This window comes from Bactrocera latifrons, unplaced genomic scaffold (assembly GCF_001853355.1).
Source record: "Bactrocera latifrons isolate USDA-ARS-PBARC rearing strain unplaced genomic scaffold, ASM185335v1 scaffold_140, whole genome shotgun sequence".
Classification (NCBI taxonomy): domain Eukaryota; kingdom Metazoa; phylum Arthropoda; class Insecta; order Diptera; family Tephritidae; genus Bactrocera; species Bactrocera latifrons.
Genome location: NW_017534853.1, coordinates 67698 through 80539, shown reverse-complemented (window position 1 = coordinate 80539; position 12842 = coordinate 67698). Strand labels below are relative to the sequence as shown.

At 37.5% G+C, this 12842-nt stretch overlaps 1 protein-coding gene across 1 annotated transcript; it reads left to right on the top strand.

Moving 5' to 3' along the window:
- Positions 1-231: 231 nt before the first annotated feature.
- Positions 232-2562, top strand: LOC108965491 (extensin). Its single transcript, XM_018927949.1, has 2 exons — positions 232-461; positions 1308-2562. Exons 1-2 carry the CDS (start codon positions 365-367, stop codon positions 2333-2335), a joined length of 1125 nt encoding a protein of 374 aa, XP_018783494.1. The 5' UTR covers positions 232-364; the 3' UTR covers positions 2336-2562.
- Positions 2563-12842: the final 10280 nt, after the last annotated feature.

Genomic DNA, 12842 nt, shown 5'->3' with positions numbered 1-12842 from the left:
TTACTTTTGGGTTTTTTTCGATCTTTTCAATTTTTGACTTTTTGGTTTTTTTGTTTCTTCTGTAGTTGTTGGCAATTGTTGTTGTTGTTTCTGCAGTTGCCTTGCATGAGTTTCAAGTGTTAATGGTCGAACGTCAATTGTTGCAATGCGCATCAGTTTTTTGGAATCATATAAATTACAGTTGTAGCCGTTGGTTTGGCATCAGTTCGTGACTTGCTCTTCCCTACAAAGCTTCCTTTACCGCTATAGAGTGCACGCTTCCGGTGGATAAAGCGGCAGTGTTATACAGTTTGGAATACTTTGAAATTTTTCTTTAAAGGATTTGTAGCCTTTAATTTGTTTGTGTTTTTGTTTATTGTGCATAATGCGTGTATTTGTGTTAGTGAGCTGCTTGATTGCGGGCGCTTTGGCGCGTCCTGAGGCGCCGCTTGTAGGTTACACCTACAATGGATTACTGCAGAGTTAGTGACGGAATAATAAATTAAAATATAAACCCAAAAATTTGAAAACATATAATATTTTTGAGCAGAAAAAATATAATAAACGAAACAAAGTTTGGAAAAAAATATTTCTCTTGAAGAGTGAATCAAATAAATCCAATTCGAGATTATGTTTCAAATAAGTCGAAGGATATAAAAATTAACTCGATAGTACTGCTCAAAGCTGGAAAATATAAATGATTTTTAGAAATTGTTTTCGAAAACAGAGTTGCCATATCGAAAAATTAATTTCAAAAATTTTATTGATTGATTGGCTTTTTATGAAAATGTATAAGTTTGAATTTAGTGAACTATATAAAATTAAAAATTAAATCAGAACGAAACCTCGGTTCTGAAGTCAAAATAAATTTTTTAAATATTTTTATTTTTATAATATAAATAGTCAAAAGAGTCCATAAATTGCGAAAAATATTTATTCAAGAATTAGAAAAATTGAAATCTGCAAAAATCTCAAATGAATTTTTTATATATTGGAATTTTTTAACTCTTTAAACAAACGTTTTATTAAATAAAAAGTAAACAAATATAATTTTAATACTTTTGAACACTGATTTTTAAAATAATTGATTTTTAAATTTTGTTGAATATTTTTAAATGCAAAGAGATTTTAAAAATAATTGTTTGGACAAATAACGGATCATGTGTTTTTCAAAATGAAAACCGATTTAACAATATTGCATAAAATATCTCACCTTTTCAAATAAAAGCTCAATCTAAACCACAAAATTTAAAAAATACCATTACAAGTTTTGAAATTCGCTCCCAACTGCTCCTACAGTCGCTAATCTTCAACACTCTCTCTTCCAGATCCCGCCTCACTGCATCAGCAGCTGCCCTCCGAGCATGCCTTTGGCAACTTCGTCGCACCTCCACCGACCACTTATGGCACACCGCTCGCCGGTGAGCCCGCATTGAACAACATTGAGCAGCCAGCCGAAGCAGCCGGCCCCGAAGATGTTAATCAGCAGCAATACCAGGCGGTTCAACCACTGCCACTCGACCAGCAAGACTCCTACAATGCTGCCTACCAACAGTCGAGCATAGCTCAGGAGGGCGGTTACCCTTATGCACCACAGCCGACCACCGTGCACAAGCATGTGTACGTGCATGTGCCACCCAAGGACTTCGAGGATGAGGATGTGATCGAGACACGCGTGCGTCATGCCCCAGCAGCCAAGCAAAAGCACTACAAAATCGTTTTCATTAAGGCGCCAGCACCACCATCCATTCGCCCACCAGTTGTGCCACCACCACCACAAAATGAAGAGAAGACACTCATCTATGTGTTGCACAAGAAACCCGAGGCAACCAAGGATATTGTTATACCTACAGCGGCACCAACCAAACCCTCCAAACCGGAAGTTTACTTCATCAAGTACAAGACTAAGAAAGATGAAGCTCCCGTCTATGGACCACCACCACAACAGCAAAATGATAACACCAATGGCAATGGCAACAACAACTTTATCGCTGGCGATATGGATCCTCGTCATGCTGATTTGCCTGCTGCCGAGTACGACGCTCCTGCAGCTGATGAGTTCGCTGCTGATCTCACTGCGCCACTCACTACCATTCAGCCTGCCTTGGAGTCGGAGCAACCGCAATCGCACGACCAACAGCCACAGTTCGTAAACGATTTGCCCGCCGATGCCTACGGCTTGCCAACTGCATTGCCCTTCGCTGCCGGCGAGCAGCCACAGCCCACCGTCCAGGCGCCCAGCAATCAGTACTTGGCTCCGGAACCCATGGCACCCATCGTGGTGGAAGAGCCAACACACTTGCCATCGTCCAGCTATGGACCACCCAGCAACCGCTTCTTCCTGAAGAAGAAGTAAACGGTGTTGGTTGTTAAACAGTAAGCCGGAGCACCGGAGTGCTCCAACAACTAGTAAAATTCCACAAACATATTTAGCATAATAGTCACCAAAAGCAAGAATGGAGGAAAATAGAACCCTGTTCATAATTTTTCCATTCACACACACACTCATACGCGTCAACATACAGCACATGTTAAACTTTAAATGCACTCAACATACCTACACATACGCAAAACATACATACATACGCGTTAAAAAAATTGTTTGATTTTGTTTTACGTTTTTTAATTAATTTTAATGTATATGAAGTTTTAGTAAATAATAAACGAATTTGTTATATAATTGAAACCGACTGTGTTTACGCTTACGAAATGCTACAAAAGTAGTACAAAGTGAAAGGTGGCATTGTGTGGGAGGTTCAACTCAAAAGAAACGGCAAAAAATCATCATCACTTTCAAAAAGCTTTCGACCTCATTGTATCGGCATTGAGACATTATTTTAGATGAACTACGAATAGAAGCAATGGTTGGATGTTGCATAGTTGCATGAAGAAGTTACCTTTATGACGCAATGTCTCAATTTAGTATCCCCGCAAAACTACAATTAATTCGGTTGTGTAAACTGACGTTGAGTAATACGAAAAGCTTCGTCAAGATCGTCAAGATCGGGAAGGATCTCTCCGAGCCGTTTGATACCAAACGAGGTTTAAGACAAGGCGACTCGCTTTCGTGCGACTTCTTCGATCTACTCCTGGAGAAAATAATTTGAGCTGCAGAACTAAATAGAGACCATCTTCTATAAGAGTGGACAACTGCTGGTGTTGATGACATTGGCATCAAGAATTGCGCCGTTAGTTCTAGTTTTTCCAGACTGACTAAGAAGCGAAGCAAATGTCATCAAACAAGCTGTCGCCTTGGCTCGCACATCAATGTTAATAATCGTAACTTCGAAGTCGTAGATAATTTTGTCTAAATTGGAAACAGCATAACACCAACAGGTGCTTCCTCACACTGAGTAGGCAACTGAGAAATAAAGAACTCTCGACGAACAAAGACCAAGCTCTATAGGTCACTTATCATCCCCGTTGTGACACCATCTGATAAGTCTGTGCTACGAGTTTTCGAGAGAAAAGTTCCGCAGTCGATAGAATGATTACGCTGGCTAGATTATGTCGTCCGAATGGATGAAAACACCCTTGATCTTTAAAATAATTCGACGCAGTGCCCAACGGGGGAAGCAGAGAAAGAGGAAGACCTCCACTCTGTTGGAAAGACCAGGCAGAGGAGGACCTTAGCATCTCCAATTGGCGTCATACAGCGAAAAGGGATAACATAGGAAGAAGCCCACGTCTGAGAATTATTAATATTTCTTGAATACCGTTGATATACCTTTAATACTTTTTGGTTAATACAGCGTCTATCAATAGGGATGGCCTGATTTTGACATGCTTGTTTAAGAGAGTAGGGTAATCTGGTGTGTTTTTTTTACAGTTTTTTTGTTTTTGCAAATTGGTTGAGTAGTTCGACCGGAATCAGTGTGTTTTGAGAAAAATGCATTTAAAGCCTGAGGTGAGGCACGCCGAACGCTCCGAACGCCGAGCGGTAATATTATTCTAAGGGTATGAGGGAACAGAAAAGGCAAAAAAAAAAAAACAGAAAATTAAAAACATATTACCCTACAGACCCCTTAAGGATTTGTGTAAAATTGTGGGGTCAGTAAGGTTTGCCATTTCATCAAATCCCTTTTTTACTTTGATAGAACGCTTGGGAATTGCGCAAGATTATTATGTTAACTCACGTTCTCCGAAAGAATCACAAATTCAGAAGGGGTGAGTAGATTTTTTTTTTTTTTTTGGTTCTGGAAGCGTAATTGCATCTCCAAAAATTTACTTTTTTGTGCGGATTGTAGTATGGCGGCATTAATGGAACTTATTTCTTTCGGAATGACATCGCCATCAGTAGCGAGTGTTTTAAGATAATGTAGAAACTTTTTTGATTCCCGAAATTTAATAAAATCAACGAAGACTATCTTTATTTCCAACAACGGTGCGCCACATCATGTTTATCGTCCTAATATAGATAGGAGTTATGCCAACGGAGTCGTGGTGACCATTTGTTCATATCAAAAAGCCATTTTGACCAAATTTCAGTATTTTATGTCATTTTAACATGATGAATTTCTTGGCGGTAGACTCTTTATAATCAACATTGCAGTGAAGGTCGTGAAACCATTGAAAACTTGCTTCATGCTAGTCGTCTAACCACATCTGTTAATGACGAGGCAGTAATTGAAAATCATCGTGTTGGCATCAGAGAGATAGCAGAGGATCTCACCATGTCTTAAGGATCGACTGAACTTGATTCTTTTGCAATAACGACGTCAAGTAGGTAAGGATGATTGATAAACAAGTTGAGAATCTTACATTCATTAAATACATGGTGACTAGCTACGAGACGTGAATTTATAAATATGGCGTCGAAAGTGTTCAATAATCTATGCAAATGGCCACAATTGAAAAATACTAGATTAGCTAAAGAAACAGAAGGGCATCTCACCCGATGCTTGTATGGAAAATTCGATGCAACATGCTTCGTACTTGTATTATTAGGTGAAATTGGTCAGTCCGGGTAAAATTTTATCGAATGAGAAAGTTATATTAGTATGTATATCCGGATTACTATATTTGGTATTGGTACCCAATATGTGTGAAAATATGCCATATGTTCTGATAGGATATCTCTTATTCGATAGTACGGTTGTATCAGCTTAGGCTTTTCAAACGTATCTTAACCGATGGTACTACGTACGAAATTTGTACGTGAGATGAGTAATCAAATGACCATTAATAGTATAAAATTCTTTCAGTAAAATACAGAGGATAGTCAACCGAACTTTAAATATAAGACATAAACTGTGGACGATTTTATTGCTTCAAAAAGTCTATACCTATTTGATCTAGGACAGGAAAATATAGTATATTTTATTTTCTGTTTTCACAACAATAATAAAACTGCTGATTAGAACTACTTCACATCTATGTACCAAATACAGTTTTATAATCTTGCAACATATTGCTATAGTTTAATAATTTTGTTCTCCTAACGGTTATACATATCACCTTAATACAAGTAAGATAGATACGTATATATGAAAGATCGGGATGACGAAACGATAATAAAAAGAAAAGCACGACGTTCTGGATGGGCGTAATCGAACCACCCACAAACTGCCATTAACCGAAAACTAAGCACTAAATTAAGATATAAAACTCTATTTTGGCACAGGACCCCAGTATCAAGAGGCATCTGTAAGCAAAAAGTTTGAAAATGTGGGCTTGGCCCCGCCCTTTAATGAAGCCGGTGTGAAAATATAAATATGAAATCATATACTCGAGACCCGCCCGACCGATTTGAACCAAATTTGGTATGTGATAGACCTCTGACATTTTTATGTTACAGTGTAACTACAGACTTCAGCCAAGCCTGCTTCCCATATAATACAATTTCTTCTGATTCTCTTATAGCGAGTGTACTAATCAAGAAGCAAATTATATAATAGAGTATGCCACCTTACGGTCAAAAATTGTCCAAATCCAACGAAAACGATTCAAACCCCTAGATATTTATACCTCAGTACCTATAGTTGACTTTTTACCGAATAGGGTCAATACCATCTTTATCCCCATATACCTAATATAAAGACTGTCGAACTTCCGTTTATCTTTTTGCCGCAAAAAAGTCTTGCGGTATTTTTATTGAATTTTCAATTGTTCATAAAATTGGTTATAATAATGCGATTCAAGGCAAATATGCGCCGTTTTGTTCGCTGGTGCGTGATTGTCCATAGGGGAGCAGCTCATAGTGGATTATTCCCTGCCAATCCCACCAAACACACAGAAGAACCTTCCTGGCCGTCAATCCAGGCTTGGCCACCATCTGGGTTGCTTCACCGCTTTTCGACCACTACGGTTTCCGCCTTACGTTATCGTAAGTGACCCACTTTTCGTCGCCAGTCACCATACGCTTCAAAAACGGGTCGATTTTGTTGCGATTCAGAAGCGATTCGCATGCRTCGATACGGTCAAAGATGTTTTTTTGCGTCAATTCGTGTGGCACCCATACATTGAGCTTCTTAGTGACTCCAAGCTTCTTCAAATGGTTTGTAACGGTTTGATGACTCATGCCCAGCTCTTGACCGATGCTACGGCTGCTAATATGCTGGTTTCTTTCGACCATTTCAGCGATTTTATCGCAATTTTCGACGACAGGCCTTCCGGAGCGTGACGCATTTTCGACCAGCTCTACACCAGAACGAAAACGTGGAAACCATCGTTGTGCGGTGGAAATGGAAACTGTATCGGGCAAAACTGCACAAATTTTATTTCCAGCTTGAGATGCATTTTTGCCTTTATCGTACTAGTACTGTTAAATATGCCATATTTTCTATTTTTTGCTCCATGTTTGCAACGCTATAACTCACGAACGACTTAAAAGAAACGACAATCAATTAAACATGTATGAGCGCGTGAAATGAGCTTTCCAAACAGGTATGGCATGACCCGATGCGACGAACAAAACTAGAACTACGCGCTCTCAGCAGCAACTAGCGAAAATACCGCAAAACTTTTTGACAACCTAATATATCGACCAAGATGAGAGCGTGTTTTTTTTATGGCGGTGCATATTTGTGCTATAGATGTCATATAATTAACAAACCTTATGTTCTTGAAGGTATTTCGCTGGCTTTAAACGAGTATAAAGTGTTCAGTTATACCCGAACTTAGCTCTTGCTAATTTGCTTATTGTTTTTAATAATTAAAAGGATGGGAAGGGGATATTCCCTGGATCTCTCATTAGCAACTCCCTGGAAAAAACCATTAATATAATTATGCCCCGATATCGACTATTTTTGACTTGTTTTATGTTCTTTACTTGCTTATTCTTATCAATTTTTTTTTGTTTTCTTTATTAAGAAAGCTTTTTGGCTTTTTCGAGGTATTTAAATTCTTCGAACAGTAGGCATACTTGTGTAAGAAGCAAATTTTTGGTATAAGTGTAAAAGTTTTATTATAACTTGCAATATTTGGTTATTATCTGACAACCTTTTCTTTACTCGAAGTTATGGCAACTAATTTGCACGAATTTTTATTTACTGCTCTAATTATTTACAGAAAATGTACAACTGAGGTATTTCGCTCCAGTTTCATAATTTGAATTTCTCAATATTGCTTTTGCTCCGTATTTTTCGCACCCACCCAATTGGCGGTGCCTCATTAGCAGCACTTCAAAAATGCTTTCGAATATTTTCGCCACAAAAGGATGAGTAAATTTGCATACCAGTTCAAGTGCTATTACATAATACGCGAAGTTTTCGTCTTACCTTTTTGTGCTCTTACGCTTCTGCTTGGCAGGTGTTCATCACACTCTCGTTTACCAGCTAACCAGGCAGAGCCATAACAAGTTTCATTAAGCCCATGGCGGCAACGGTAGCGGACCCAGCAGTTGTCCGAAGTACGAAAATAGGGTAAAATGGTAAGAAGAAGAAAAAAATGAAACCAATAAAAATGCTGACCAAAATCGTATTAGCCATGCTATATAAATGTAATGACTGCATCGCAGGCAAGCTGTTGTTAGGAATCGGCAGCTAGCAACACTGACAATCATTTTAGCCACAATTAATTGCAGCAATTAACAGTTAAACGCGCAGCTATTAAACAAATTAAATGCTTAAACGTTGATGGGTTTACGTGGCTCCAATATGCGCCGTTCAGCGCGTATTTTGTACTGCAACAACGTTGCTCATGTGTGATAATTCGTTCGACCACGTGGCAAATTAGCAGACCAGTGACAACACGCATGCTTCTTCTGCACTTTTGACTCACTTCACAAAAGTTACACAGCTCTATTTTCACAAACTTGACCTTGCCGTGCTTACCTTTTTTCTTCTCTTATTTCTGTTTTCTATCAACAGTGTGTTTCGTTTTTTTCACTTTCTTTTATGCTATTCGGACACTTCATCAATTTACCTTACAAAATTATCAAATTGTATACAAATGTCTTTTTGTAAGCTTCGCCGACTCGCGTCTGCGTTTCCACTTGCCTGGTCTGACGAGGTTCCATTATGGTTAATTTAGCTCTTTATTGTTGTGCATGATATGGAATATTTTGGGTGCTTATTTAAAGGAAATACAAATATATACTAGTCTTTATTTGGTTTGTGAGTAAAATGTCAATGTCAGCCATTGTCTCCGTGATTGGTTATCAAGTGCATCTCCTCAAGCTCCCGTTAGATGTGTGTAGAGGAAGTAAGTACTTGTATTAGATTGAAATAGTTTTAAATGACTTTTTATGAATAGCTTTTAACAGTTCAATATTGATTAAACTAAGTAGGTGGCAGCGCTTGTATGAAATCTAATAACGCAAGCTATTCAACTCAGTGGATCAATTGATAAATTCGTTTCTCCTCTCACAATTGCTCCAGATATAAGAACGAACTAAAAATAGTCCATTATTTTTTCAATGGATAATTTGAGTCATTTGTGACTCACTTTGTGTAAGTGCGATTTAGTTATACTATATAAGGTTAAAAAGATAAGATTCTGTATTAAAAACACTTTCCAGATCCAGTTTTATAACTTGAGTCATTCTCTTAGAATAAGTGTCAAATATAGAAACTATCAAAAAACCGGTAAGGAAGGTATATGTTCGCGTGTAGCCAAACCCTTCACACTCTAACAACTTATCAGCGCCGAAACCAGTTAAATATCTTAGGTTGCAAAACGTCAACCAGCGGATCACAATCCAATATATATTTCGAGGCACCCACATTTTTAAAGAAAAACACACAGAAACTTAAATTTAAGGGGTCCCGGTGGTCTAGAATTTTCAAAAAATAAGTTTTTTTGATAGTTCGAAAGTATAGTCCTTTAAGAATATACTGTAAAATTTTTGGAAGGATATTCACATTATTATAGCTTCTACAGCCGTTTTAGCAGGTAGCGCAGGTATCTAAAATATAGACACTCTAAGCTTTAAACTCATTTATCTCAAAACTACTTTTTTCGGCGTGCAGTTGATGAAATCCATCCGAATCATTTGAAATTTTAATATGGTTTTTATAAGATCAATATCTATCGCTGGGACTACGATCAAATTTTAATTTTAAGAACCTAAAACTGGTCAAAAATAGAATTAATTAACCCTTAATTTGAGGGTTCTTGACCACTGGGACCCCTTAATGGGGAATATTTACTACTATTCGATAGAACATTCTTTGGACTTTATTTTTTGAAGATTGTCTCATTCTAATATTGACCGTAGCTACGTCTCAGATATTCCATGTGTTGAGTCCAATTTTCGATTACTTTTAACCAGCGATGATGTTTTGCTCCAAGGCCAGATCGACTCGGTATTATCCGCATAGACTTTAGACTTTTAGACATATTTCCATAAGAAAAAGCCTATCGGTGTGATATCATACGAGCGTAGTGACTGAAGGACCGGTCTAAAACGTGACATTATCAGCTCACCGAATTATTATCTCAATAAATCCTTTGATTGATGCGATGTGTGGTAAGTGGCGCTGTCTTGTTGAAACCAAATATCGTCAAGATCACGAGTCTCAATTTCGTCGGTTTCCACGACGTGATAACGGTCGCCATTGACGGTTACGTTTTCGAAGGCATAATTATTGAGAAATATGGACTGATGAAATGGAAGCTCTTGAATCTCTTCAAGTTGCTCTTCGTCCCAAATGCAACAATTTTGTTTGTTGAATTGGAATTGGAACAGATCTCTGAACAAAATTTGGCTCGAAAAGGTCGGATCTTCTTGGAACTTTCATTGGGAAGCTAGCTCAAGTTTTTACTTAATTTTATCCATTATAGGCACAAAGATGCACTGTTATGATTAAAACACGCTTGTTCATTTTCATTGAGATAACTCAAATATCCGCCGACATATGCAGCATTCAGTCACCAGGAAGTTCGAAAGGTCCGCACATTCGGTACCTAGGGGCTTGAATAGTTTTGGTTCGATTTGGAAAGTTTGTTCATGATGTAGCATACTTAAAAGGTAGTATACATGTAAAGTTTTATCTCATTATATTAATTTGTTTTTGATTTGTATACCGGAAAGTGGAACAATCAAAAGGAGTATCAAATCATGTTATATGCGAACTAGGCGTTGTTGTAGTTCGATTTCACTTTATCTGACATAAGTACGTTAAAATAATGTCATGTGGCGAATATGGTTAAAATCTGTCTTTCAGGTCTCGAATTATGACATTTCAGAGGGCGGTGTCACGCTTATTGTTCAACTTCGACTAGCTCTTATTCCTTATCGTTTCGGTACGCTTATGATGCCTCAATTTTTTTCAATACACAATTGGTACAGACGGACAGACAGTCATTCGGATTCTAACTTGGCTCATCATCCCGATCATTTAAATATATATAACCCTATATCTAGCTCAATTAGTTTTAAATGATACGTACAACTGTTAGGTGAACAAAACTATAATACTTTCTAGCAACAGGTTGCAAGAGTATAAAAATGCGTCATATGTTATATAACAGATTTTGTGCGAGAACGGTACAAACACGAGCCAGACATCTGTGCATATTTAGGCTTTGTCGATCCTGTAATTTTTAAGTCAGAGATGTACAAAGCTCTGAAAGGGCAATTGACAAAAATACCCATAAGAAATGCAAAAAGAAGTTTACTCCGGTTTCACTGAAATTATAATGTTAAACACTGGTCAGTTAGTACGATAGCAGTATGGTATAGCGACTCGATTTGAACGATTTTTTTAGAGATTGCACAATATTTTTATACTCTCGCAACAAAGTTGCTAAAGAGAGTGTTATAGTTTGTTCACATAACGGTTGTTTGTAAGTCCTAAAACTAAAAGACTCAGATATAGGGTTATATATACCAAAGTGATCAGGGTGACGAGYAGAGTTGAAATACGGATTTCTGTCTGTCCGTCTGTCCGTGCAAGCTGTAACTTGAGTAAAAATTGAGATATCATGATGAAACTTGGTACACGTATTTCTTGGCTTGGAAGACTGTCTCTTATACACATCTAGATGTGTATAAGAGACAGCCACCTCCCATACAAAGGTTATGTTGAAAATCACTAAAAGTGCGTTAACCGCCAAACAAAAAACGTCAGAAACACTAAATTTTACGGAAGAAATGTCAAAAGGAAGCTGCATCCAGCTTTTTTTTTTTTAATTTAAAATGGGCGTGGCGTCGCCCACTTATGGACCAAAAACCATATCTCAGGAAGTACTTAACCGATTTCAATGAAATTCGGTATATAATATTTTCTTAACAGCCTGATGACATGTACCAAATATGGCTGAAATCGGTTCACAACCACGCCTGAAATCTCGATTATCACTTTATCATGCGAGAGTATAAAATGTTCGGTGACACCCGAACTTAGCCCTTCCTTACTTGTTCCAATTATTTATGGCAATAATATGAAGATATTTTATAAAACTGAAGAGTCTTCCATACAAGCACTGGTTACCAGTTGTTCAATTTGTATGACTGTTAGATGCTTTAGTGGTCCTATATCAGCGGTTCCGGAGGAAGAGACGTGCACATTTTAAAAACAATATCTCAAAACTGAGGGACGGGTTCACGTACAAGTTAACACAGCAACAAAGAATCAGACAGCCGTAAATTGACTCAGCCCGGCACGCTGATTATTATAAATATATAATATATAGGGTAACCGACATTTCTTTTTGGTTGTTCCAAGCAGAGTAGCAAACTTATTACTAATAACGGTCAAATTTACTTAATCCGCAGCAATTTAATTCGAAAACAATAGAACCGTAAGTTCATTCTGGACGATATACATCACCGGAGTTTACGAGCTTCCATAGCATCTGGGCATGCGAGCTATAGGAAATCACTATTCGTTCCATGATCATTGTGTATATCGGATTCAATTCTCTGATGAATAGCTCGGCAATGATAAATTAAAGCAATATTAATGGTAGCCTGCTTGAGCTTCCAAGTTATTCGTTTTGTCTGCTGTTGCCGTTTCAGTTACGAAACGATGTCCCTATCCAGTGTAACTAATATTACAGAGAAAAGAGTTTTCCTAATATCTTAGTAAAATGCTTAGTCAAAATTAAGGCCAGGTTCCTCAAAAAAAAAATCGAAATAATTTTTTTTTTCTTAAATTGTTACTGTATACTCATAGAAATACTATAGAATTAATCCTGAAGGTCAGCAAGACCGAGAACCTTCGGGGAATCCGGCCGCTCGAACGCCTTCGGTAGCGCAAGCTACTGTGTGCCCTTTGGTTTAAACACGTTTTTTCGCATGGATGACACTCTCATTTCAAAACTATTGCACTTATCGATATGAACCAGAAATATTCATTATTATTTTAAAAAGTTATAACCAATTAAAAGTGAAAAAGGGTTAAAAAAATTCAAAACTCCACCATTTTACTTTTTTTTTCAAGTAATTTAATATATGCACTTTCATAAGTAAAAAAATT